General features: G+C 50.2%; 1 protein-coding gene across 1 annotated transcript in view; it reads right to left on the reverse strand.

The window, feature by feature from the left end:
* The window catches only part of PAK7 (p21 protein (Cdc42/Rac)-activated kinase 7), a 79,270-nt gene that overhangs the window by 12,686 nt on the left and 39,084 nt on the right, over positions 1 to 27,500 (reverse strand). The window contains exons 3-5 of the mRNA XM_015427242.1: positions 12,452 to 12,955; positions 8,032 to 8,165; positions 670 to 796 (exon numbers count right to left, since the gene is read on the reverse strand). Coding sequence (XP_015282728.1) covers positions 670 to 796; positions 8,032 to 8,165; positions 12,452 to 12,955 — 765 coding nt within the window. The remainder of the gene's footprint in view (positions 1 to 669; positions 797 to 8,031; positions 8,166 to 12,451; positions 12,956 to 27,500) is intronic.

Raw genomic sequence — 27,500 nt, forward strand, 5'->3', positions numbered from 1 at the left:
TACAGAAAATCGACATTCAGTTGTGCTTACTGCAAAGAACGAAGAATTGCTTGTTGGAGGTAACTGTGGACAGAGATCTGGCCTGGATACGATCATAAAAGTAAGGAAAGTGCCCTGGGTTATCCAGGTTCTCTTTAAGAAAACAGTCAGGCCAGGGTTACAGGTTGATCCAAAGTCCAAATTCATCCCGTAGGAGAACTGTCTCTACCATTCCAAAAGCTTTATTAAGGTTCTCATTGTTATATTGTGGATGTTTTATACATTCGTCTGAAATACCTGGTCATAATTTCTGTCTGTGGCCCTGGGAAGGAGAGATGAGGCACCGCGGAGGAAACAGAAGTTCAGGTTTGTATTGGGTGGCTGGGATGCGAAGCCTTGTGGATGGTGTTCCACCTGGACATGGGGGCTTTTCAGTTCTGGCAGCCGCCCTCCGAGGTCCTGGCGCCCTCTCTGCTGCTACAAACGCCCCCCTCCCCTTGTGCAGAAGTGCTCCCCGTCTGTACAGAGGACCAGGTGGGTGGGGGGACCCCGTGTTGCATCCTTGGCCCCTGTCTTCTAGGGCTCATTTCCACACAGCTCATTATACCTGTGTTTTCATGTTCCACCCGGCACGGTCCCTTTCTGTCATCCCCACCACCATCGGCACCAGAGAAAGCAACAAATACTTACTCGCCCATCACTTGTAAGAAGTATCGAGTCGCTCTTTATATCTCGGTGGATGACCCCTTGATTGTGCAAGTAGGAGAGGGCTCTTAGGACAGACAGGCAAACGGTGGCGATCTGTTCTTCATTCATTCTGGAATGGGGAGAGAGAGAGAGAGAGAGAGAAAATTTATCCTGACGTACCAGTTGGGAACCCCAACCTAGATATCCCTGGTCGGCACAATCTCATCAGATCTCGGAAGCTAAGCAGAGTCCACCCATGTAATTTGGATGGAAGACCACCAAGGAAGGCCCCAGTTAGTATTCTTAGTTTTGTTCTTCTTCTCAACAGCAGCCCTTTCATGGTTTCCTAGCATCCAGGGGCCCTGAAGCTGGGTGTCAGTTAATACTGCCATTCTCTGGAGTGTGTGTGTGTGGGGGAGAGATCCTCCTCTCCTCTGCCTGGTACACTAAGGATGTCTCCTGTTTGGGTTATTATCTGATTTTGCTTTTCTGACCTTGGAGGTGCCAGCTGCTCCTGACCTGCTGGGAACAAACTGCTCCTATTTCGCCCGCTCTCTTTCCCCCGCATGGGGGCACAGTGCTTATTGGCTTCTGCTTGTAACGGGGGTGGTTTGAGGCAGGCTATGGCAGGGCCTGCAAGACGGAGCTGTTCCACCAGGTCTTTGGCTGACAGCAGGCCTTAGATGACGGCAGGCGCCCATACATGGCCTCCCTGAGCTTGCTGTCATCTACCCTCTGATAGGTAAAGGTTCCCTTGCTCGAAAGCTAGTCGAATCCGACTCTAGGGTTGCGGTGCTCATCTCCGTTTCCAAGCCGAAGAGCCAGCGCTGTCTGAAGACGTTTCTGTGGTCATGTGGCCGGCATGACTAAACACCAAGGCGCACGGAACACTGTTACCGTCCCACCGAAGTGGTACCTATTCATCTACTTGCAGTTTCATGCTTTCGAACACCTAGGTTGGCAGGAGCTGGGGCCGGAGACGGGAGCTCACTCCGTCATGTGGCACACTCGGGTCTCGAACTGCTGCAGTTCAGCGTCTTAACCACTTGAGCCACCACAGCTCCTTCTGATAGCTAGCCACTATTTCATCTATATCAATGGGCCAGAACCTTTTATAGCGAACTGAATCTTTGTTTTAGTTGTAACTACCAATTTTAATGTCTTATACTGTTTTGTGTTTTAAATTCTAAATTCTGATTGTATTTATTATAAATGATGTTACCCGTCCCGAGCCCGTCCGCGGGATGCACGGGATATAAATACAAACAGTTAATAAATAAACAAATAGACAACCATCCCTGCATGTCTCTTGCCTCGACCTGGGTGGCCCAGGCTAGCCCGACCTCATCAGATCTCGGAAGCTAAGCAGGGTCGGCCCCGGTTAGTACTTGGACGGGAGACCACCAAATAAGTCCCGGGCTGCTCTGCAGAGGCAGGCAATGGCAAAACACCTCTTGCCTTGGAAACCCTTTGGTGTCACCATAAATCTGCAGCAACTTGATGGTACTTTCCACCAGCACCACCCACTGTAAATACTTAACAAGAAAACAGGGATTGCAGGAGGTGTCTGACATCTAACTCCAAAAGTCTGCATCCTTATACGGACAGCGAACCCGAGTACCAGGGCCCTGTACGTAGAAGGGGAGCCAGGAATAACCACAGAGGGCCCAACTCTTCCTTTCATGGATTTCTCCTATCTACATGTAGACCAAGCACACGTCTGCACACAGAAGCTATACACTGGCTACATCCCCATGATCAGGAACTCCCCATCAAAGGGATGGAGCCAAACTTTTTGGATGAGTCAGAATGTATCTGCACGGGCATTGTTGCTGAGGGAGGGGCTGTGGATCAGTGGCAGAGCCTCTGCTTGGCGTGCAGGAGGTCCCAGGTTCAATCTCCAGCATCTCCAGTGAAAAGGACCAGGCAGGAGGTGATGTGAAAGACCTCCGCCTGAGACCCTGGAGAGCCACTGCCAGTTAGAGTAGGCAAGGCTGACCCTGATGGACCAGAAGCCTGAGTTAGAATAAGGCATTTGGGGAGGAGTCACGGTTGAGTGACAGAGCATCTGCTTTGAATACAGAAGGTCTCAGGTTCAATCCCCAACATCTCCAGTGAAAAGGACCAGGTGGTAAGTGATGTGAAAGATCTCTGCCTGAGACCCGGGAGAGCAGCTCTGCCGGTTTGAGTAGACAATACTCACCTTGATGGAGCAAGGGGGGTCCGATTCCTTACAAGGCAGCTTCATGTGTTCTGGGGAAGGGCTGTGGCTCAGTGGCAGAACATCTGCTTGACATGCTGAAGGTCCCAGGTTCAGTCCTCAGTTTCTCCAGTGAAAAGGACCAGGCAGGAGGTGATGCCTGAGACCCTGGAGAGCAGCTGCCAGTCAGAGTAGACAATACTGATCTTGATGGACCAGTGGTCTGATTCAGTCTAAGGCAGGCTCATGTGTTTATACTTCATCAAAGCTCCCTCCATCGCTGCTTCCAGAGGCACATAATTACAAGAAAAGAAATCTACTCGAGACTTTTGATCTGGGATTTATTGCACAGGTTTCTCCAACTCAACTCACACATCAGCAGGGTTAGTGTGATTATCTGAATGCAGGCCACTCCAGTCACTATGGTTAGTTTGGGCCCATCAAGCCAGTCTATTAAGCACCCCTAGTTTTAACCCTGGTTTTGCAGGATGTATAAACACTGGCATCTTGCCTTGCTCCTGCGTGGTGCTCTCCCAGATTACAGAACAAAAGCAAGAGAACTGATTCCTGCTTCACAGGTAGGGCCCATGGAAGGGGACATACATCTACAAGAAAGGCAAGGCTTAAAGGCAGGGATGGGCACGAACCACATTTTTGCTGTTTGTTTCATGGCTGAACCCCAAAACGAATCATGAACCTATGAGAAATGGGAGGTTGGTTCGTGAATTGAACCAGTTTGTGGCCCCTGCTTTCTGCTCCCCACAGCTTTTCGTGAAGCTGTTTTTCACAAAGTGCAGAAAGCAAGGGTTTAAATGGCTCAGAGCCATTAAACCCCTGCTTTCTGCTCTTCATGAATTGCCACAAACGGCATCAAAATTTGTGAAAGCTTGTGGCAGTTCTTCAGTTCACAAACATCCCTTTGCAAACCATGAACCAGCCAAAAAAATTGTGATGAACTTTAGTTCGTGAGTGGGTTCATCCCAACTTACGTTTGTGGCCATCCCAATTTACGGGCAAATGAGAGCCTCTCACAGCCCCTGAGACAGGCACATTCATCCATCTAGTGGACTACTCAGGGGCAGTCTTAGAGATTCTGGGGCTCCAGGCAAAACATGAGGATGGGGCCCCAGAATCACTAGATGGGGGGGGATAAGGTGTGGTGTGGTCCCACGTCCTGCCCATCGCCATCCCCTGCAGATGACTGCCCAGTGCTCTGAGCCCCTCACTGTCCTTGCCTACTGAAGGATGTCCCCAAACAGGGCACCTTGCCGTTGGGGTCCCTGGTTGTCCTGTGGCAAAGTGTCCGGTCTTGAGCCATCCCGGCACAAATAAAAGCTATAAAACAAAGGGGGGGGGGAAAGGCACACACTTGTTCTTCGACAGAAGGAAGGTCAATTGTCCTTTTCCAAGCTGCCTCAGATTTGGGGACGGTCCAGAGTTGCCTCACTTCGGACTCCAGTCTCCCCGTCCGTAGCCACAGGTTTGGAAGTTCGTGTTAATCCCTCTCTCTCTCCTCGCACGGGCACCCCTTCCACGGCACCTGAGTATGGCTCTATCCTCCCCGGCTGCGATGGAGGGCAATCTGCCTTTATTCTCAACTGGTGCGTACCTTTCTCTACAATAATGTCCCCCAACCAACCCGACCAACCCCTCTTCCTCCTGGATACGCTTTCCCCCTGCCTTGGAGAGCAGGTAAGCCTCTTGGGGGACCTTTCCCTGTCGGGGTTCCTCGTCTCGACACCGGACCCTCCTCCCAGGTGACTCTCCCTTCTTGTCGCTGCGGGCCACGCCTCCTCCAAGTGACCCCTTGCCCCTTTCTTGTACTTCGGGGGGAGGAAGGAGGGGGAAGGGGTCTACCACCTCCTGACACAAAGACCACTCCTGGGGTCGTCCAACGGAGGACAGTCGAGGTTCTCCCTCCCCCACGCCTTGCACTATTTATATAAACGTCACAGACCCTGGAGTCAAATCCTAGTGCGAGGGTCACAGAGATGTTCAAACGAAGATTAAGGAGTGATTCTAACGCATCCAACCATAATCACAGCACTTGAAAAAGAATTTTCTGGAAGCATCTGTTTGCAATTAAATCCCTGTCAAAATATTTGGCACGGTGACTAACATTTCAGAAAATAGTGCTTAATGAAAGCTTAGAGAATCTTTGTGGTCTGTGAGTGAGACATAAAAACAGCTGCAGTCCTACATAAGAAAAGTCGCTGGACAAATGAGGCGATGGGGCAGAGTTTCAGGGCCAATTAGTGAGCAGAATGCAGTGTGCACACTTCCAGCTGACACAGAGCTCTTCCTCAAGCCAGACGCTGAAGAAAAGAGCAGGGCCAGGCAGAATTCCAGGCTGGGAGCTTTGGGGGGGGGGCTCACAGGAAGTTTCCCACTGGTTCCCAGTGGGGTGGGTGCAACCAGCTTTTCCTCTGGACAAAAGCCACATGAGACAGGGGCTGTGATCCAGAGGGGACTTGGGTGAGAAGGAGTGGAAAAGCTGCCTGGATCCACCCCACCCTCCGGTGCTTCTCAAAGCTCCAAAGGGGGTGCCAGACTGTCATGTCAGTGCTCTGGGCAGTCCGCTGGGAGTCCTCTGCAAAGGCACGGGCTTGCTTCCGTGGTTTAGCGTCTAGGCGGACTGGTTGAACACAGGAAATGGCCATAGACTGAATCAGACCTTTGGTCCATCAAGGGCAGTATTCTCTACTCAGACTGGCAGCCGCTCTCCTGGGTCTCAGGCAGAGGTCTTTCCTATCACCTGCTGCCTGGTCCTTTAATTGGAGATGCCTGGGATTGAACCTGGGTCCTTCTGCGTATCAAGCAGATGCTCTAGCACTGAGCCACAGCCCCTCTCCAATTTAAACACCTGATTTATACCAAGCTGCCAATGTTTCTAATTTCTGTTCTGTTGTTCTGAACAAGCGTGTTTCTGATTGCTATAATGAAGGCAGTCGGTGTGCTGTCGTGTTTAGCATCTCGGACGAGGGTTTGAGAGACCCCAGCTGCCGATCCCCACTCTGCCACAGAAGCCTGCTGAAAGACCCTGGGCCAGTCACACCCTCCCAGACTAACCTACCTCACAGAGTTGTTGCTGTGAGGGTAAAGTGGAGAAGGGGTGAATGTTGCAAGCTACTTCAGGTATGTAAGTGAAGTAAGTGAAGTGAAGTAAAATATATCAGTTGCGCCTGAATGACACCACCACTCATCCACAACCTCTGCTCATGTGGTCCACATATTTTTTGCAGTAATAGAATTTCCATCCACTTAGAAACTGAGGACTGGTTAAGGATGTCTGCTTGACTTTGTCCCTCATTGTACACAGAAATACTCCAAGTGCTTACTCAAAGACTGAAGTAAGGATGGGCATGAACCGCATTTTTGTGGTTTGGTTCGTGGTTGAACCATAAAACTACATGAACAGATATGCTAGTTCCCAAACAGAACCCATCTGTACAGGTTTGGGAGCCATTAACAGTTTAAACCCCTGCTTTCTGCTCCCCATGAAAGCACTGGGGAGCAGAAAGCAGAAGTTTAAATGGCTCCAAGTCATTTACGCCAAACAGCTGAGTGGCAGGTCCCCAGCTTTCTGCTCTTCATGAATTGTCACAAGCCACCATGAATTCCACCAACATTTGTGGAAGTTTGTCATGTTACTTCAGTTCACGAACTTCAGTTTGCAAATCCCCCAAAGGCCACAATTCGTGATGAACTTTAGTTGATCAGCTGGTTTGTGCCCATCCCTAGAGTAAAGAGTGCAGAGTTTTCCAGAATCAAGGGCTTGCAAAACAGTGCAATTCCACCCTCTACTCTGCTAACCCCAGAACCTTCCTGGGATATAATACCCATCTATATCTATAATACAGATATAATATTATCTCCTTCCTGGAATATAATAGAAGTTTATAAAATTATGCCTGGCATGGAGAAATGGGTCAGAAATGGGACTTCTTCTTCCCTCTCTTATGACCCTAGAATTCACAGGAAGCCAGATAAACGGAAGTACTTCTTCACTCAAAGAGTAATGAGCTTGTGAAATTCACTAGCATAGAAGAAAGACTAGTTCAGATGGCTTTAAAAGGCAACTAGACCAAGTAGATAAGGACTGGTCCATTAGCAGCTGTTAGTCACACTGACTACAAGGAATCTCCATGTCCAGAGGCATAAACTCTCCAGATAATAGGACAAGAGGGCAAGCACAAGGAGAAGTTCAGCTTCTGTACCCATGAAGAAGAGGAGGAGGAGATTGGATTTATACCCCGTCCTTCACTCAGAGTCTTAGAGCGGCTTACAATCTCCTTTCCCTTCCCCTCCCCACAACAGATACACCCTGTGTGGGAGGTGGGGCTGAGAGAACTCTGACAGAAACTGTTCTTTTTCCCCAAGAACAGCTCCTGTCAGAACTACGGCTTGCCCAAGGTCATCCAGCAGCTGCGAGTGGAGGAGGAGTGGGGAACCAAACCCGGTTCTCCCAGATTAGAGTCCTCTGCGCACTCAGCCACGACACCAGACTGTCTCTTCCCTTGGTTCCAAGCAGCTCAGCTGAGGGTACGCGATTCCCCCTCCCCTGTTCTTTCCTCCCAAGACTCCCAGGAGGCAGGTGAGTCCAAGGTAAAGTGACTGGACCAGGGTCATCACCTGGTGAGCTTCGAAGAAGTACGAGGACTGAAATATGATTCTGTTCCAAGACTCTAACCGCTATACCACACTGGATACCAAGAGGATTCACTTGTAGCTGGTTGACCACTGCCTGGCTTGAGTCAAATGTCCCGTTGGTCTGACCCAGCATGCCTGCTCCGATGTCCTTAGGGGCATCCACTTCCAGAGAAACAATCGAAATGTTCTTGATAAATCCGTGGGTTGCCATGGAAGCGGCTGGAAGCATTAACAGGCATTATCCCCTCCCACCCTTATCCTTCCCCTGTGGCTGATAATGACAGCGGAACAGCCTAACAGCCGCCTGGCCCTCTCCTTTCACATCCACTCGGGATTCTCCTAGGTGCATTTTGAGGCGCTCTCCTACATGTCCGGCGGAGAAGTTCCACCCCGATCGTCTCCCCCCAGGAAGACGAACTCTTCAAGCCCTGCAGGTGGCAGAGCTCTTGTTGGGCTGCTGGAAGAAGAAGCCGCTTGCCGAAACCGGCCCCTGCGGGATCCTGAACGGAGCTTACCTGGTATGAGTCACGATGTCTGTCAAAGCGCCGCCTTCCAGGAACTCCATGACCACCCACAGTTCGTCTCCCACCAGGTAACTGTTGTACATGTCGACCACATTTTCGTGATGATAATCTCGCATAATGACGACCTAGGGGAACAAGAGGGTCTGTAAAGGATGGAGATGGTTTAAGGTGTGTCCTTGCCCTCTCTCCAAAGAAGCATTTTCCCAAACGGGAAAGCCTTTGGCTTTACTAACGGATAGACACATCTTCGCCGTCAGGGAAACTGGCATTTGAGCGAGAGGCATTGTGGGATCCTGCTTTGTACCTGGGCCGTTAACGGCGCCCACCTGAACCAGAGTTAAGCCCTTCTAAGGCCTCTAAGACACCAATGGATCTAGAAGGGTGTGAATCTGCTTAGGCGGGCCCCGTGTGTCGCTGTTTGGAGCCTCGGGCCCTGCAGTGTAGGCCTCCCTAAGGACTTGGAAAAAGTCATGAGGAAACTGTAACTGCTGTACAGAAGTTTGGAATTCGATTGGCAGCAGTGAGAACAGTGGGAACCCTGCAGATTCCCCCTTCCGTACAAGTATTCAAGCCTATCTGTGTCTGTTTGTCGAATGTGGCCGGCCTGCGGCACTGCTGAGTGGGGGGAGGGGGCAACCCCTTTTGAGCCTCGTGGGCACTTTTGGAATTTGGAGAACAGGGCTGCCAGGAGGGTGTCTGGGGCCAGCGCCTGGTCCATCCTTTGCCGAGGCCCCTGTGGCAAAGTCAGGGACTTCCCCAATGCAGCGGAGCTGAGCGGGATCCACCCACCTCCCTTGTTCTCGGGGGGGGGGGCACTCAGCCAGAACTCTCAGGGCAGGACCCTGGGCTGCAGGTAGCCGCAGCGGCCAGACACAGGCCTCACCACCTCCCTCCTGGGCCTCAGAGCTGTGGGCACCAGCGGATGACATCATCTGCTGGTGCAGGGACAACAGAAAAAATATATATAAATACACGTTGATGGGGTCTGAACTGGTGGAGACTGACAAAGAGAGAGATCTTGGAGTCGTAGTAGATAACTCACTGAAAATGTTGAGACAGTGTGCGACTGCAATAAAGAAGGCCAATTCTTGGTGCTTGGGGGGGGGCAACAGTGGGAGGGCTTCCACTGCCCTGGCCCCACTGCTGGACCTCCTGATGGCCCTTGGTGTTTTTGGTCACTGTGTGACACAGAGTGTTGGACTGGATGGGCCACTGGGCTGATCCAACGTTGGCTTCTCTTGCGTTCTTATGGTCTTCCATCCACCCATCTCCCCGCCTCCTGCTTGGTACCCCTCCCCTCTAAACTGCAGACATTCTGCCCAGTTTTCTCTCTGAGGGTCAGCAATCATAAACTGTATATGGAGATGTGAAATTTTAGACTTTCAACAGAGTCACAACAAAGTTTTGAGCAGCAACCATCAAACGTTGCTAGATGGCTTGATGTGGAACAGCCACATTTCCATTATGGTGAGAAACGGGTTAGAAGAACTGGCTCCTTCCAGGAGAAAAAAGCAAGAGTCCACGAGCACCTTAACGACTAACTAAATTTGTGGCAGGGTATGAGTTTTCATGAGTCACTGCTCACTGTCGAAAGAAGTGAGCTGTTTTTCATGAAATACCAGTCTGGTATTTGGATTCGGTAAATATTTGGGATCCCTGAATTTTTGGGAGTCTAATGGACCCAAGGAAAAAAACCCAAGCTGCAAAGAGGAGCTGGCCCCAGCCAAGGGTTCTTCCTGCAGACTCTGCTGGGTAGCCCAGTTTAAACCAAACTGCCCAATGGAACCGCCCGCAGAATCCATTGTTTCCAATGGAGGGGGGAGGCATTTAAAGGGATCACTGTCCCTTTAAGTGCCTTTTGCAAGCCACGAGTGAACTCCAAAGTGGCGAGTTCACCCAGAAGGTGTTTAAAGGGACCTGCAATCCCTTTAAACACCCTTTACCTTCAGCTATCTGGCGGTCTCGAAAATTCCTGAATATTTTTGGGATTTTTCATGTTGGCTATTTTCATGTTGGCTCTATGTCTGGCTGGAAAATATCCAAAAAATACCGAGAAGGTATTTTTAGGAATTTTTTTTTTTTGTTTGGGATTTTTCATGTTGGCTATTTTCAGATAGTCAGATAAATATTGGGCTCTATGTCTGGCTGGAAAATATCCAGAAAATACCGAGAAGGTATTTTAGAATTTTTTTTTTTTGGCTTGCTATAGGCAGTTAGCACACCCCTAGCATCCATTTTGATCTGTCTGAAGAAGTGAGCAGAGACTCACAAAAGCTCCTCCCCTGCCACAGATTGTGTTAGTCTTTCAGGTGCTCCTGGACTCCTGCTCTTTTCTCCAGCTACGGACAGACTGACACGGCCGCCCATCTTGGTCTATCTGAAGAAGTGGGCAGGGACTCACGAAAGCTCCTCCCCTGCCACAGATTGTGTTAGTCTCTCAGGTGCTCTTGGACTCCTGCTCTTTTCTCTTGCTACGGACAGACTAACACGGCCGCCCATCTTGATCTGTCTGAAGAAGTGAGCCGTAACTCACGAAAGCTCCTCCCCTGCCACAGATTGTGTTAGTCTTTCAGGTGCTCCTGGACTCTTGCTCTTTTCTCCTGCTACAGACAGACTAACACGGCTGCCCATCTTGGATCTATCTGAAGAAGTGAGTCGTGACTCAGGAAAACTCCTCCCCTGCCGCGAATTGTGTTAGTCTCAAGTGAGCCGTAACTCACGAAAGCTCCTCTCCCCACCACAGATTGTGTTATTCTTTCGGGTGCTCCTGGACTCCTGCTCTTTTCTCCTGCAACAGACAGACTAACACAGCCACCCATCTTGGATCGATCTGAAGAAGTGAGCCATGACCCATGAAAGCTCCTTCCCTGCCACAAATAGTGTTAATCCTTAAGGTGCTCCTGGACTCTCGCTCTTTTCTACTCTACAGACAGAACAACACAGCTACCCATCGTGATCTAGCTGAAGAAGTGAGCCGTGACCCATGAAAGCTCCTCCCCTGCCACAACTAGTGCTAATCCTTAAGGTGCTCCTGGACTCGTGCTCTTTTCTACAGCTACAGACAGACTAACACGGCCGCCCATCTTGATCTAGCCCCTTCCAGGGGATTCCTCAGCTTTTATTCTGAGCTTTGGACTCCGTGCTGGCACGTGGACAGATACATCCAAGCTAAGGCACTAATTTTGGATTTCTTCAACTGGCTCCTACTGGATTGACCTTGGAAATCTTGTCCAGCCCACAACATCTGTACTGCAAGGGAATTCTGCAGCATTCAGTGATTCTCACTTAGCTTCCTTGGATCTCCACTGGGGAGAAAGATGGGATATAAATGAAATAAATGACGTCGTTCGGTTCTCCATTTTGTCCTCACAAAAACCCTGTGAGGTAGGTTAGGCTGAGAGTGTGTGATTGGCCCAAGGTCACCCAGCGAGCTTCTGTGGTAGAGTGGGGATTGAAATCTGGGTCTACCAGATCCTAGTTTGACAGTCTAACCACTCACCACACTGAGGGTATTTCATAAGAACATCAGAAGAGCCCTGCTGGATAAGACCAAAAGTCCTTCCAGTCCAGCCTCCTGTCTCTCACAATGGCCAACCAGCTCCTCTGGAGGGCCAACAACAGGGCACAGAGGCCGAGGCCTTCATAAGAACGTCAGACCTGCTGGATCAGACCAGTGAGGGTCCTTCCAGTCCAGCATCCCGTCTCACACAGGGGCCAGCCAAATCCTCTGGAGGGCCAGCAACAGGGCACAGAGGCTGAGGCCTGATAAGAACATAGGAAGAGCCCTGCTGGGTCAGAGCAGTGGTTCATCTAGTCCAGCCTCCTGTCTCACACAGTGGCCAACCAGTCCCAATGGCCAGCAACAGGGCAGAGAGGCCGAGGCCTTCCCCTGATGCTGCCTCGTGGCTCTGGGATCCAGAGGATTAGTGACTCTGAATATGAAGGTTCCCCTCAGCCACCGTAGCTAGTTGCCACTAATAGACTTATCCTCTGTGAATCTACCTAATCTATTCTGGCGGATTTCCCAGCAGCCTATATGATCTTAAAAAGAAGCAAGTTTTGTGGTAGCTTAAATTCTAGCCACATTTTAATTCTAGCACAAGCTTTTCATGGACTAAAGTTCTGTTAGAGGAGCCAGGCGCTCCAAGACTGCTCCATATCGCTGCAACAGAGCCACGCGGGAATTAGAAGGCTACCAGATTTTCGTCTGTCTGAAGTAGGAGAAGGGACCTCTCTGGACCATCAAAAAGGCTAAGCTGGGATCCATGTGGACAAAAGCCAGAGAGGATGGGGACTGCAAAGGGGAGAGAAGTGGGGTGAGAAGGAACGGATATCTGTCAGGATTGATCTCATTTTGCCTTCGGTATTCTCCAGATTTCCCAGGAGTCCCCACATCCGCAAAGTGCCTTACCTCGTTGAAGAGCAGTTCCCGTCTTTGCTGTTTCCTGAGATCCATCTTCTTCACGGCCACCTGCTTCCCCGTGTGCTTCTCCGTGGCGATGCAAACAATCCCCGTGGACCCTTCTCCAATTTTAATGAAGTTGTCCAGGTACTCCCGAGGGTCCCCGGGGGTCACCACGAGCTGCAAGGCTGCCCGGAACTGCTCGTGGGACACCCTGGAGGGCTGCTGATCAGAGGACGAGCCCCAGCTGGGCGGGGGGTAAGCGCCGGAGGTGAGGCTCAGGGAGCTGGAGTAAGAAGCCGTGGAAATGTAATGGGAGCTGGGCTGCTGAGAAGGCTGGTGGTGGAAGTGGGGGGACTTGTGATAGGCCGCAGGGTACTGGTAGCCGCCGCCGCCGCCGCCGGAATAGCTGACCTTGCTCTGGCCTTGAGGTAGCTTCATGGGGCCTCGGGGGTATGTGTCCGATCCAGACAGCGGTGGGCTCACGACCATCTGTGCTCGGTCATAATCCAGCTGCGAAGAGAGGCAGGGAGACAGGTCAGCTTCGTTTCGTGCACGGGAGCGGCCGGAAAGGACGAGGGGGTGGAGGCGTCTCTCACGTTGGGCCGGCTCACCAAAGAGGGCACGGCAGATCCCCTGCTGGAGGCCTCTCTCAAGAGTCTCCTGCTGACTCCCAAATGTTTTGTGCTTCAACGGGCACAAAGCAGTAGTAGTCCCGGTCATAGACCTGCCCTCCTGTTCCCCCCTCCCCCGCCACAAGTAGCTGGGTGAAGGCTACACCTCAGGGGTTAGGGAGAGCAACGCCTCTGGTTAGAAGCACCAGAAGTGTCCCGGGGAGGGGGTCAAATCCCCCGACAGCAGACAAACATGCCTACATGCCGTCAATTGACTTACAGCGACCCCAGCAAGGGGCTTTCAGGGCAAACGAGGAGCAGCGGTGGCTTGCTACTGCCTCCCTCTGCAGAGCTTTTCTTGGCAGTCCCCCATCTGAGTGCCGATCCGGCTTAGATCCTGAGACCTGATGAGATCGCCTTCCCTCCTACACAAACTTAACCAGCGGGCAAATCCCTTGCCTAGTCAGGAAGGTCAGCCGAGGCTCAGTGAAAGGTGTCCCCCAAAGGTTCCCAGGTTCAAGCACGGGGCGTCTCTAGTTAAAAGGCAGCATAGTTAAGATTGAGGAAGATCTCCGCCTGGGATCTGGGAGAGCTGCTGCCTGGCAAAGATTACCTGGATCTCATACGCAGTGTGGCAGCTTCATACGTAGGGAGAGAACAAAGTTGGAGTCCAGTCCGGCTCCTTTAAGACCAACAGAGTTTAATTCTGGATAGAAGCTTTTGTGTGCACGCACCCTTCTTCAGATAGCATGCATGTTGATGAGAGCTTCTACCCAGAAATAAACCTTTGTTGGCCTTAAAGGTGCCCGACTGGACTCAACTTTGTTCTGTTGCTTCAGAGCAACACGGCGACCCACCTGAATCTATCCTGTGTAGGGAGTTTTCCTAGATCTTTTTCTCAATTGCACAGTTCTCTAACTCGGGACAGAATCTATTCAGACTACAAACACAAGCACTGTGTGAGCACGGCTGCTTTCTTCTGCAGGCTCCATCATACCTTTCAGTGGGGTTCGCCTGGGAGGCCCCCTGCTGGATTGGGCCTGACCTATTCGTGGTTAATGGTGGTGGCAGAAAGTCCCATCAAGACACAGCTGACTTATGGCGACCCCGTAAGGGGTTTCCAAGGCAAGAGATGTGTTCAGAGGTGGTTTGCTGGATTGGGCCTGACCTATTCGTGGTAAAGGTGGTGGCAAAAAGTCCCATCAAGACACAGCTGACTTACAGCGACCCCGTGAGGGGTTTCCAAGGCAAGAGATGTGTTCAGAGGTGGGTTTCCCACTGCCTGCCTCTGTGTAGCGACCCTGGGCTTCCTGGCCGGTCTCCCCTCCGAGGACTCACCAGGGCCGACCCTGCGTAGCTTCTGAGATCTGATGAGACCGGGCTGGCCTGGGCCATCCAGGTCAAGGTGGACCCCAAGTTATTCCGTGTTCTTTGTTAAAAACCAGGGCCACTAGGCCAGCGCGCCTCCCTGGCCACACCCGCTCACTGTGACATCACAGGCCCCGCCCACAGCACAAAAGAGACCGGGCAGGCAAGGAGACCAGAAGGGGGGAAAGGACAGCTGGTCTAAAGGAGGGGAGGATGGAGACAAGGCCTTATTCTGTTTTAACGTATGGTGACCCCCTCAAGGGGTTTCCAGGGCAAGAGACGTGCAGAGGGGGTTTGCCCATTGCCTGCCTCTGCACAGCAACCCCGGACTTCCTGGGTGGTCTCCCATCCAAGGGACTAACCAAGGCCGACCCTGCTTAACCTCTGAGATCTGACGAGAGCAGGATCGCCCGGGCCATCCAGGTCAGGTAATACCTTTGCGTTATCACATCAAAGGCCATTAGGATCAGAGCAGCAACGTGTGTGCCATTAGGCTGCTTTGCTCTCATTGACTTCAGTGGGCTTTGAGGGCATCCGTTGTGTACAGGATTGTGGCTCAGACCTTTCCCCTTGTTACAGCCTCGTTGCCAGTATAAACAGGTGTTCCCTGAAAAATGACAGCCTGCTGAATTTAACGGGATCAGCTGCTCTCTCTCTCTCTCTCTCTCAAAAATTACAGCTGATATTTTCCTTTAATTTACAGTGCAATCCTAACCTTGACACCCTTCTTTCTAACTCCTTTGAAACCAGTGTACTTACAAGAGAGCAAGTCGGCTCTGCCAAGCAGCCTAGATATGCTTTGCACTTCTGGCAGGCAAGAGAGGATCCCACCGGAATCGGCCCCTGGAGAAAGCGAGGAAAGCGCTACCAACTCAGGTCTCTTTCTGATCCTGTCCTTCATATCATTAATTCAGTGTTTATTTATTGATTTTTATTTATATCCTCCCAAAGTGGTTTGTCACTAGGGATGGGCACAAACTGGCTCCCAAACGAAAGTTCATCGTGAATTTTGGGTGGTTCATGGTTCGCGAGTGATATTCGCAAACTGAACATCTGCCACGAACTTCCATGAATTTTAAGGCAGTTCGTGAAGAGCAAAAAGCAGGGGTTTAAATGGCTCCAAGCCATTTAAACCCGTTTTCTGCTCCCCACTGCTCAGCTGTTTGGTTTCAATAGCTTGAAAAATGGCAGGGAGCAGAAAGCAGGGGTCACAAACCAATACAAATTGGTTCAGTTTGCGAACTAATGTACTGGTTCGTGGTACTGCAAAAATGCGCTTGGTGCCCATCTCTACTTATGACATCATCCTCCCCTCCTCCACCTTATTCTGCCAACAGCCACCCTGTGAGGGAGGTCAGGCTGAGACTGTGACAGACCCAGAGATGCCCCGTGAGCTTCCACAGCAGAGCTGGGATTTGAACTCCATTGTCCCAGACCCGAGTCAGACACTCTAACCACTGTGCTATGCTGGCAAATGCCACACCTGACTTCCATGGAGAAATGTACATATGTGCATGACTGGAAGCACCTCAAAGGGCATCTTGAATACAGGCTGCTTGAAACAGAACGCTGGATTGAACGGGCCTTGGTCGGTTTCTGCAAGATTGTTCTAATAGCTGGGGTTCAAGCATAATAATTACAGCTGCCGTCCAGTCAAGTTGAAGACAAGCTGCACACCATGCAAAGAGCGTGTGAAACAGGTGTGTATTTTTGATGCACAGTGTGATTTTCCCTATGGGATGGGTGTCCAGGATTGTTGCTCGATGGGCACAGATGCTGGCTCTACAACATCTACTAATATTCTGGAGTCTGTGAAGAAATGCAGCTTCTTAACAGACTGAAATAAATCTTAGTACCGGATGGATGCATCTGTTGTGCAACACGTGGCCAGTTTTCTGGCCCTGGCCAGACTCAAGATATTTTATATTGTCTTCAGCAGTCCAGAAACAGCTTCATCTACAACCCAGTGAGAGTAGAACGTATACAAGTGGTCAGAGAATCATTACCTTAACTTTGGGGTTGGACTGTGCGGTGAGTCCATCCTTGTAGTATCTTAAAAAAAGAAGAAGCAGCAAATACTGGAGACGACATGCCAGTTCGGTTGACTGCGGAATGTGCACGGGGCATCGTCGCATTTCGAATACTCCTCATCGCAAAATCTCCCTGCAAACTATGCTGCGCTGGTTCTCCATGTCCAGGACATTATGAACATCGGGGTCTTGGGAACACAACAATTGCTTAGCTGCATCCCAAAGGGGTCAAGCCCATTCTACCACCTCAGCACTCTGCTACCACATGCCCAGAGCAGGCCTCACTCTTATCTGGACTGAGTTTCAGTTCTACCGCCTCTGGAAGTACTTGTCTCCCTTTGTCACAATACAAGAACTCATGGGCACACAATGAAATTAAGGAGCAGTAGGCTTAGAACAGAGAAAAGGAAGTACTCCTTCACCCAAAAGTGTAATTAACACATGGAATTCACTCCTGCAGGAAGTGGTGGTGTAGACAGCTTCAAGAGGGGATTTGATCAGCATATGGAGCAGAGATCCATGAGTGGCTAGTAGGCACAAGGTACAGATGGAGGACTCTGTCTGGGGCAAGTGATGCTCTGTCTTCTTGGTGCTTGGGGGGGGGGCAACAGTGGGAGGGCTTCTGGAGTTCTGCCACCTGGAGATCCCGCACTATTAAAATTGATCTCCAGATAAGCAAGATCAGTTCCCCCTTTGGAGGATGGACTCTATAGTATTATACCCTGCCGAGGCCCCTCCTCTCCCCAGGCTCCACCCCCAAAATCTCCAGGCATTTCCCAACCCACAGCTGGCAACCCAACGGCATTGTCAGGACCCACAGCTAAACAACGAAGTCCACGCTTCCAGGAAGGTTTTACTTTTATTGAAAAGCCATAGATGCAATAACAAGAACACTGTTAGGAATGGCGGGATACCTGTGCGCATAATAGGATATAGGGCATTCATATGCGGCCCCCCCCCAGCAATCACCCATTAGGAGTGCTCCTGCGCGTGGGATACTGCCAAACTCTCTAACGGTTGCGAAGCTGGGAATGGAGAAGCTCCCATGGACGATAGACACCACATTCTCCACCAGCACAACATCAAAGATAAGCGTTTCAGTTCTGAAGCAATTAAGCACATGGGAAGGAATGCAAAGCAATTAGAAAACATCTCCACACTCATGGCAGCGCAGCTGACAGGCAGGGCCTGGAGATCGTGGGCAGGGGTTTGCCTGCTACTCCAAGGAAAAGGAGGTTGCTGACCTCCAGGTGGGGCCTGGGGATCTCCTGGGATGAAGGTTTATCTCCAGACTGCAAAGATCAGTTTCCCTGTAGGAAACGGCCACTCTGGAAGGTTGCCTCTAGGCCATTATACCCTACTGAGGTCCCCCCCCCGAAGACCACCCTTTCTAGGCTCCACCCACACATCTCCAGTAATTTTCTGGCCCAGAGTGGCAACTCTAGAGCAAGCGGCACGCTTAGGGCAGTACCACTTCATTCTGCAGATGGGGGGGGGGAGTCACATTTTTATTTTATTTTTAATTTTTATTTTATTTATTTAATTTGTATCCTGCCCTCCCCGCCTGGGCAGGGTCAGGGCGGCTCACAGGTTTATATATATATAAACAGAGCTGTTCCGCCAGGCCTTATTGGCTGAGGCCGCCGACGTCCCTCTATGGCCTCCCTGAGGTGTTTGTCATTCTGTCAACAACTACTGGCTACGGCCAGGAAACCCCCCCCCCCCCAACCAGAAAATTTTTTTGCTATCAGCTGTGATCACCATTTTAATATTTATGATGATGTTTTACATTTTATTGTATGCACTAATCTATTTTGTATCAATGTAATGTTGTTACCTGCCCTGAGCTCGCTTCTGGGAAGGGCGGGCTATAAATGTGAATAAATAAATAAATGACCAATTCATTAAATAAAGCGCTACAGAGTCCACCCTCCAACGATTTTCTCCAGGGGAACTGATCTTGGTCCTCTGGAGATTAACCGAAGTAGCAGGAGATCCAGAGGTCGGCAACTCTACCAATAAGGACTATTCCGTTATTTTAAAAATACCATGTGAAAGTCTGGCGCTGCTTCACACTGACGTGGGGGGTCAGACTACTGGTTCGTCCAGCCCAAGGTCAGCCATTCTGAGCAGCCATGGCCAATGCCTTTGTTATCTGATAAAGGGAGCTTTGATTTCCACAGGCTCAGACCCCCCCAAAACCATGCTGGTCTCCAATGCTCCCTCTAAGCGGTGGAGTCCTGTGAGCAAAAATCCTACTTTGTGAGCTCCTGGCATTAAAGCTGTGAGCCAGCGATTGGGCTGCTGCATAAATCAGTCTGCTCTGGAGCCACCCTTCCTGAGCTAGGACAAAAATGTGTGAGCCGGAGGCTAAAAAACTGTGAGCCGGCTCACACTGACTCAGCTCAGAGGGAACACTGGACTTGACTGACGGAACCCTACGGAACCCAGAGAAATAATAAATAAGAGCACCGAAGATCCTACCGAGATCTCACTTCAGAGAGAATTTCTAACATGAGCACATAAAACAGGATCTCAATCCTCTGCAGCACTTGGAGCGGGCTTCGTTTCGCGAAGACGTACGCAGCCGTTTGCTGAATGGCTCCCATCTTGACAAGCTCATTTTTAAAATCAGGATGGTTTTGATCTATACTCAGAATCAGTTGTGGAGGAAATGACAGAAGCGGTCCTTTAAAGACGGCTTCAGCAATGAAGTTTTCCTCATGCTGCAGTGATTTTCCATCTGACTCACTTTCAGGTGATTCGAATTTAGGCTGCTGCGCTCTCCGTCTATATTTCCATACACGCATGTGTGCGTGGAGCCTACAGGAAGATAATATACAACGAAATGCCATGCCTGGCTTCCAAGCCATTCATTCCTGACATTCTCAGCTGTTCCTCTGAGTCTTTATAACCCCAAATGTAATTTTGTGTAGGTGCAGGATAGGGAGGGGGAAAAAAAAGCAAACCATTTCTGAAAAGAAATAATTCCCCTCCGCTTCGAACAAAGCAACAAAGAGCTCGGGAGAAGATGTGTACCATCTCGGAGGTGGGCGGGGGCGTCAGACAGAAGCTCATGATGTCGAACAATTACAAATAATTATAGCAGCGCATTTATTTCATCCATCACGTTGGGTGGGGGAGCAGAGGGGGGTGGACAGAGTGGCTCTCTGGGCTGCGGCGACTATTCCGGCTGGCTGTCAGCCAGGCGCTCCCTGATCCATGTTCGTTAAATGCACATTAATCTGGATCTGGCAGCGTAATCAAGGGCCCAACTGAACTGTGAAATTGAATTCTGCAGCGGAACATCATCTGACCATTTTATGTGACGACTGCAGGGAGAAAGAAACCTCCTGACGCAGCAGCAGCCGTTTCTCAACGCGGCCTCTGCCGTACAGGGAGGGTGAGGGTTCCCGACCGAGCGGGCCCAGAAGCCCAGAGTCCAACCAGCAGGGGTTTGCAGCCTCCCGCCTTCCACACGCCCGCCTGTCCTTCCAGCTCCCACGGAGCTTCAGCGCAAAGGAGGCTTTCCTCGCTCCACGAAGGACCTTCTGAAGCTCGGAGCTGGCTTTCCTTTCTTCCGAAGGCTCCGGAAAGGCTGAGTCGACAGCCCGGCCGCCCACGGCTCCTTAGAGCAGCAGAGTCTCAAGACGACAAATGACTCCGATCCAAACAAAAGCAGAGATCATGATGGTGGCGGCCTGAAAGCAACCTCCTGGGCAGAGCGCGCGGAACCTCCCACAAGAGGGCTCGGATCTACCAGCGGTGTCCTTGTCACTGTGTGGAAAGGTGGACTGGCTGGCCTCCACGGGGACAAGGGAGAACACACAACGGGGCCACCTTGCTCCGGAGCCTCCCCAGGTATGCAAAGACAGCAACAGCAGCCCCCCAAAAGGAACTTGCAAATCAAACAAAAGATGAGAAATACCCTCCCCCCGTCAATGACAACCTGATAAGTGCTACCCACATGCCAGCATGGAAGGTGGAGAGCAGTTGAAGATCACTTTAAAGGGGAGGGGGATCGGCCGGTTTAACACCGGGAGAACTTACAGAGTCCCGGAGAGGGAGATTTTCCTGCACAAAATTTATTTTCTTTTTTTAATGGCCCCCCGTAGGGGATTTTTTAATTTGCATTTTCTAAAAACTACAACGAAAATAGGGAGGGGATCTACAACTATGGGAGAAAGGAAAGAAAACCCACTAAAAACCCAAGAGTTGGAGGTCATACACTGCTTTTTAAAAGTATTACCTTAACAATATAGCAATTGCTTTTCTTAACATTGAGAGCGGTCAATCATCATCATCATCGATTGTGTTAACAAACCATCAAATCTGACTATATAAAGAGCATTCCAGGAGAATCACTGGTTAACTTAAACACAAATTTCAGAGAACAGTGGCATCTCATTTTACAATTGTTTTCCCTTCATTTAAAGCCAATTAATAATTAAATTTCCCTCAATAGGTGTAACACAGTCAATTTCTCTTCCCACTCTGTAATCCTCTTTCTTCTTGAACACTTTCCCTGTGGCATTGTCTTGCTGGAACTGAGGTGCACGGAATTTCTAAATCTTCCCCCTTCTCTTTTTATAGGTTTCCAGCTTGTCGACAGTATAATCAACACGGGGAACTGACAGATAACGGAAATGAGGTACGCAGAGTTCCGATCCTCGGCCTCTTCTCCGATTCAGACCTCAGATTCACCTCCGAATGCACCAGCAGGATGACCATTAGAGTGAGGCCTCCAATTTGCCTGCTTGGGGCAGGGGTTTACCTACCCCCCCCCAGCCGCAATTTCCTGCTCCTGAGGGCCTGAGGAACAGGGTTAAAGAAACTGGCCTCCAAACTCTAGGAATTTCCTTTGTGGTAAAGACCACGGAGACTAAAGGAAATCCCTAGAGTTGGGGGGCATGTTTTTAACCCTGTTCCTCAATCCCTCAGGACTGGGTGATGTTGTTGCCGACCACAGAGACCAGGGAGGGAGCGGACAACACCACCCAGAAGCGAAATCACATCTTCCCCAAACTCTGCCCTCCCCTGGCACGAGCGCTGAAATCTCCTGGCATTTGCAGAGGCCAGGTTGGGAACCCCAGCTGGAGTCTGTCCATAATACGTTCCTTTCAGGATCCGATCAGGTCTCCATTCGATTGGCCTCTTTATTAATAGAAGGCCCACTGTCTCTTCATCTGAGTTGCTAGCAAATAAGTTTACGTACATTTAAACCAACTAGCGATCGCCCACGTCTGCTGGAAATTTTAAAGGAGGGACTGAATGCAGCCATCTTCTGCACAACAAAATATGGCGACTGAGTGAGCGGGCAGATGCACAGAAGATGCTTGGCGCTTGGGCACGGCATACATTTGTGGACATGGGGATTTTGGCAGGCGGAAGTACGGCCTGTGCTTTTCTACCCAATTGTGGAAGATCCAGACTCTGCTGTGACAGATGGGCAAAGGTCTTGCTCCTTTCTATCAACCACAAACCCTTTTCATGTCTGTTTGGTGTGCGCACAGAGCAGCTAAGAGCCAATCAGGACCAAATGCTCCCTCTAAGCTGTGGAGACTTGTGAGCAAAAATTCTACTTTGTGAGCCACTGGCATGAAAGTTGTGAGCAGGCAGGTGATTGGCCTACTGCACAAATTAATTTGCTCTGGAGCCATCCCGCCTGAGTTAAGACAAGAATGTGTGAGCCGGAGACTAAACAACTGTGAGCGAGTCTCAGGGCCTGACTTGCCTCAGAGAAAGCCGGTCAGTCCACTGAATGCTTTAGGAGACAGGGCTTGAGCCTCCGGAGTGCAAAAAGGACACCCTTTCTCGGGAGACTTTATAGGTCTCAGAGCCTAGCTTTCAGGAAAAGCGAGCGAGAGAGAATTACAGTTCCTGGGAGGAGTTTATCCTCACACTGTGTGTTTTCCTAAAGCTGGGTAAAAATCAAAAGTTTATCTCAAAAGTTTGAAAGCTTGGCTGTTAACAGCAGTTCACACTTTCTGCATTCAGCACGTCTCAAGTGCAACGTTATTACCGTGTGAGCCCAGGTAACGCCGTGGGCTACCAACGCAAGCAATTCCTTTGCTGAACATCTCGACATTCTCCCATGCCAGGAAGTGAATCAGAGTTACCGTTCTTCCTATTTCTCTCATGTCTCCTGTGAAGTCCTAGGGAGGGTGGGACAGCTCTCAAACACAATTTCGACGGGCGGCGGCAACGCTAATGAAGGTACATTCCTTTTTGTGCCCTTTTAGAAGCCACCCCTTGGGGTCTGTCTGTTAAGACAGAGGAGACAGAGACCACACTGAAAAGCCTTCATATCACCTGACCTCTTACCACACATCATTTAAAAGACCAGCCTTCAAAGACAGAGTTGCCAGCTCCGGGTTGGGAAACACCTGGAGATTTTGGGGGTGGAGCCTGAGGAGGGTGGGGTTTAGGGGAGGGAGGGACTTCAGCGCCATACAATGCCGGCTTCTAATGTCCTGGCCCCACTGCTGGACCTCCTGATGGCACTGGTATTTCTGGCCACTGTGTGACACAGAGTGTTGGACTGGATGGGCCTTTGGCCTGATCCAACATTGGCGTCTCTTATGTTCTTATATGTTCTTATGACATTTCTTTTTCCAATATTCACTTTACTGAAAGCAATTCAAACGCCATCAACATCAGATGAGTGTCACTATGGGATAGGAACAGAGTGTTTGTCAAATGGATCAATATTATATAGGTATTTCAACGCTACCCACTTTGATAAAGTTACACGAAACGAGATATAATAAACTGCATGGTTCGTTGGTGTCGATGGCGTTTGAATGGCTTCCAGGAAAGCGAATATTGGAAAAAGAAATGTCTACTCCTTGGAGATATTTTTGGGCATCATACGTCCCGGTTGTTTGCCTCTTCCCAACTTCCATCCCGTGATCTCTCTCTTTGGTTTGCAACCACCTGGGATTTGGCAGCCCTGTTCTCAGATGCCTTTCAAAATGAGACGGAAGGGTACAGCTGCTGCTCGCTCTCCTCTCTGAAGTACTGAAATTATGGTAGGAGACACGATTGTGCCATGAGGATGGCGTGACAGATGCTTAAACTATGAACACACATGCAGCTGTTCTGTGCTGAGCCGGTCCATCAAGGTCAGCATTGTCTCCTCAGGAGGGGTCTCAGGCTGAGGTCGTTCCCATCATCTACTCCCTGGTCCTTCTAAGTGGAGATGCCGGGGATCAAACCTAGGACCTTCTGCATACCAAGCAGAGGCTCTGCCACTGAACCACAGCCCCTCCCCTTACTCATGGATAAACTACCTAGAAGGATCCAGCAAAAACTCAGAGGTCTACCAGAAAACAAATACTGTCTCTCTTCAGCTTGATTTGGGACCCAGTGACTGCAGAGACCCGCTGAGGTTGCTTCCAATGGGAGCCTGTCTCTCTTCAGCTTGATTTGGGACCCGCTGAGGTTGCTTCCACTTGGAACTCTTGGCCTCCCTCCCCGGCCGCCCAAACCGCACTGGTGGTTCCGGGGGCTTCCGCACAGCACCACCCCCCAGTCCTCCTCCTTCTGGGGTTTCCCTGGTGACACAGTGGGCATCTTTCCCGCTCCTGCCCAGCATTCTGCCTTCCCCCCACACCACCGAAGGGCGTTTTGCTCTTTGCAGAACTATCAGTGGTAGGTATATAGTGTTAAAACGTTATAGTGACATACAAACACATTCTTTTTTAAAGCCTGCTATCGGTGAGGGGGTGGGGAATGGCGGGGGCAAAGTGAATGAACACGGACTTGTTCCCCCTGTGCGAAGCAGAAAGCAACCTGTCCCTCTCAGGTCACACAATGATGTAAAATGCTGCAACGGTGCCAGAAACCGACTGCTGAAAAAGCATCATAATTGAAGAACAGGCACGTCAGCCAGCCCCCCCTCCAGTAAGCCCCCCCTTCCCGCTATTGCTTATAGCTCCTCTTCATAGAGGACTGCTCTCTGCAAGCATTTGGGAAGAAGAGGCAGAACTGTAATTTTTTTTAAAAAACCCTTTACATTTCTTATTCTTTTAAGTCTTCTGAAGGCAGCTCAGACTTTAGACACAAGTTAATTGCCTTTCACTGTTAGTGACTGGAAATTTATTTGAATGAATATACCAAATATATATATATATTTGCACGTTCAGTCTACAAGACACAGGTTTAACAAAGAAGAGAAACAAGACACACTTTTATAAACGGTAACCATGCATGCTTTTCGCACATACGGATGACGTACGATGATCCGTGCCTTGCTCGCTGCAAGAGGTATAACAAAACATCCCTACAGAAACCTGGCACGGTTTACTATCCGTTGAGGTCTGAAAACAGATATCCACAGCACTGCGAAGCCGGATAAACGTGCAGTGGGCAGGGTGTTGTTCTATCGCTGTGTGTATTCACATTTACGGTTCCATTAATCTCCCAAAGGGAATTCTTTTAATGAGTGAAAAACAATAAAGGGGGGGGGGAAGAGAGAGGATCCCTGGTCTAGTTCAGCAGAGCAGATCAACTTCTGACAAGAAATCCATCAAACGCACAGCGGTGAGACGGGGCAGGCTGTTCCAGGAGTCGCTGCAGTGACGGGTGGTTTCAATGCCAGCGAAACAGGAATGGCTCTGCTCCCCCCCCTCCGCCGCACAAGAGACCTTTTAGTTCCCTTTAAAAAGTTGCTTCCCGTGGGCAAGGGGCGGAAAAAGAAATGCCCCCCAAATTCCACCCCCCGGTCCAGATGCACCTGTTTCGTTGGACTTTAGAAGTGCAATCCTAAACAGTTGCACCCTTCCAGCTCACAGGTTCGTTATGAGAATACAATGGAGGACAGGACCATGACGTGGACTACGGGGAAGAAAGGCAGGGGGTAAATGAGGCAAGTAAACAAGAAAAGAAGCTGTAAATCCACTTAAGCCAGTGGCCGTGGAAGAATCTAACTCCGCTTAGGGTCGTGCTATAAAAGGTGTTCCGTATTAAGAACTGCGGGGAAAAGTGAAGGGCTGGCGAGTCTCATGCAATCGAGGGCATCGATCCCAGAATCCCAGCCCGTACGGAGCAGGTGGACAGCTAACCTCCAGTGGGACTGCACCAGAATACACCCAACACCCGGCTCCCGTACGCAGCTCAATAAATTAGAAGGGCCATTTGCTACCCTGCCGCTGATTCGTGTGACACATTTTGTGTCTCGAAATGAGGACGGATGGCTGGGTTACGGTTCAGCCTGTGATGAAACCGTCACGGATCGGTGCTGCCACGTTTCATTATGGGCTGAACTGGAATGCGGAGGGAAGACAAAAGGAAGGGCTTCCTCATGCGGAGGCGGGGCGTTGGCTCCCAACAGGGAGAAGGGGGTGAGGTCTATCACAAGGCAGTTAAATACAAGTCCACCTGGCAGCCCCACGACTGAAGGAGAGCGTGGGCTTCCCAGGGGTATCTTCCTGATCACAGCTGAAAGAAGACGATGTGCCAACCTAGGCAGAGTTACACTCTGCCAAACCCCTTGACTTCCATGCACTGAGAAGTGTGGAACTCTACCCAGGACGGCACCCTCCCGCCTAGTCCCACAGAACCTTGTATGGAACCCACTTGCCCTATCCGAAGTTTAAAGGTTAAGCAGGTCAGATGAATTGCCCCTTTCTCTAGAGGAATCTTATTACATTCATTGGGGTCGCTGTGGGAGCAACAGAGGCACAAAGACTGTGGCTCCTTAATTCCTTTGCACAGTGAAGGGCCCGACGTCCTGCCTACGGGTATTATATGAAGCTCACCAATACGATTACGTGCCAGCCTCCTGGTTTGCTGAGACAGAACAAACGAGCAATATGAAATTATTAAGAACAGGGAAGGCCCAAAATGGTGAGGTTGTCATTGGAGTACAGTTTTTGGATTGGCGGTGTGTGTGTGCGCGTGCGCGTAACAATCCACAAAAGGAAATAAAAACGAGGGCCAAAGTTCCAGGATACACTCCTAATTGAATGCAGGAAACATTGCAGTCGCAATGCTCCCTCTAAGCTGTGGAGTCTTGTGAGCAAAAATTCTACTCTGTGAGCTCCTGGCATTCAAGGGGTGAGCGAGCGATTTGGCTGCTGCACAAATTAGTCTGCTCTGGAGCCACATCCCTTCCTGAGCCGAGACAAAAACGTGTGAGCCGGAGGCTAAAAAACTGGGAACTAGCTCACACTGACTCAGCTTAGAGGGAACACTGCAGGGGTACTTCTGTGTTTTCCTGGCACAAAGCATTCTTAGCTATCTCACAAGAGGCTGCTTTTAGGAGACTGAAAGATACACAGTATTTTAAAAGAGAGCAACCAAATGTGAGAGACGATAATGAAAGCAGATGGGATATATTACTGTGTAATCAAATCCTCCTCGTGAAAGGAGAGAGAAGCGCCTCGGTCCTGCATGCGGGGAAAGGCCATTTTAGACTTAAACACGTCTCTCTCTCTCTCCTGCACAAAAAACCCCCAGAAGCTGCACATTCAGCACTTCTTGTAGGGTTGCCAACTCCAGGTTGGGAAATTCCTGGAGATCTGGGGGGCGGAGCCTGGGGAAGGCGGGGTCTGGGGGAGGTGAGGGGCCCAGCAGGGCACGATGCCACGGAGTCCCCCCCCCTCCAAAGCAGCAGTTCCTTTCAGGGGAACGGACCTCCGTGTTCTGGAGATCTGCTGAAATTCCTGGAGTTCTCCAGGCCCCACCTGGAGATTAGCAAAAAAACAACGGCAACGGAAACAATGAAAACTTGATGTATGACAAATTCACTGCAATATAAATCAACTTAAATAAATATCATACACAGAATTACAATGTCAGTAACGTGAAATCAAGGGTCCTTTCCTGTGTGCAATAAATTCCTTTCAGAGACAAGCCAGTTTGGTGAAGTGGTTAAGTGCGTGCAGGGGACATTTCGTAGGAAAAGAGGGGCAGGATCTCATTAGCATAACTCATTAGCATAACTTATTTGCATGTACCACGCCCCCTGGCATCACCGGAAGTGTGTCAGAAGGCAACACCCACCGCTCAGGCTCCACTGGACTGTTTTGGATTGCTAGCTAT

Source organism: Gekko japonicus, unplaced genomic scaffold, assembly GCF_001447785.1.
Source record: "Gekko japonicus isolate JY-2015 unplaced genomic scaffold, Gekko_japonicus_V1.1 scaffold1258, whole genome shotgun sequence".
In the NCBI taxonomy this organism is placed as follows: Eukaryota; Metazoa; Chordata; class Lepidosauria; order Squamata; family Gekkonidae; genus Gekko; species Gekko japonicus.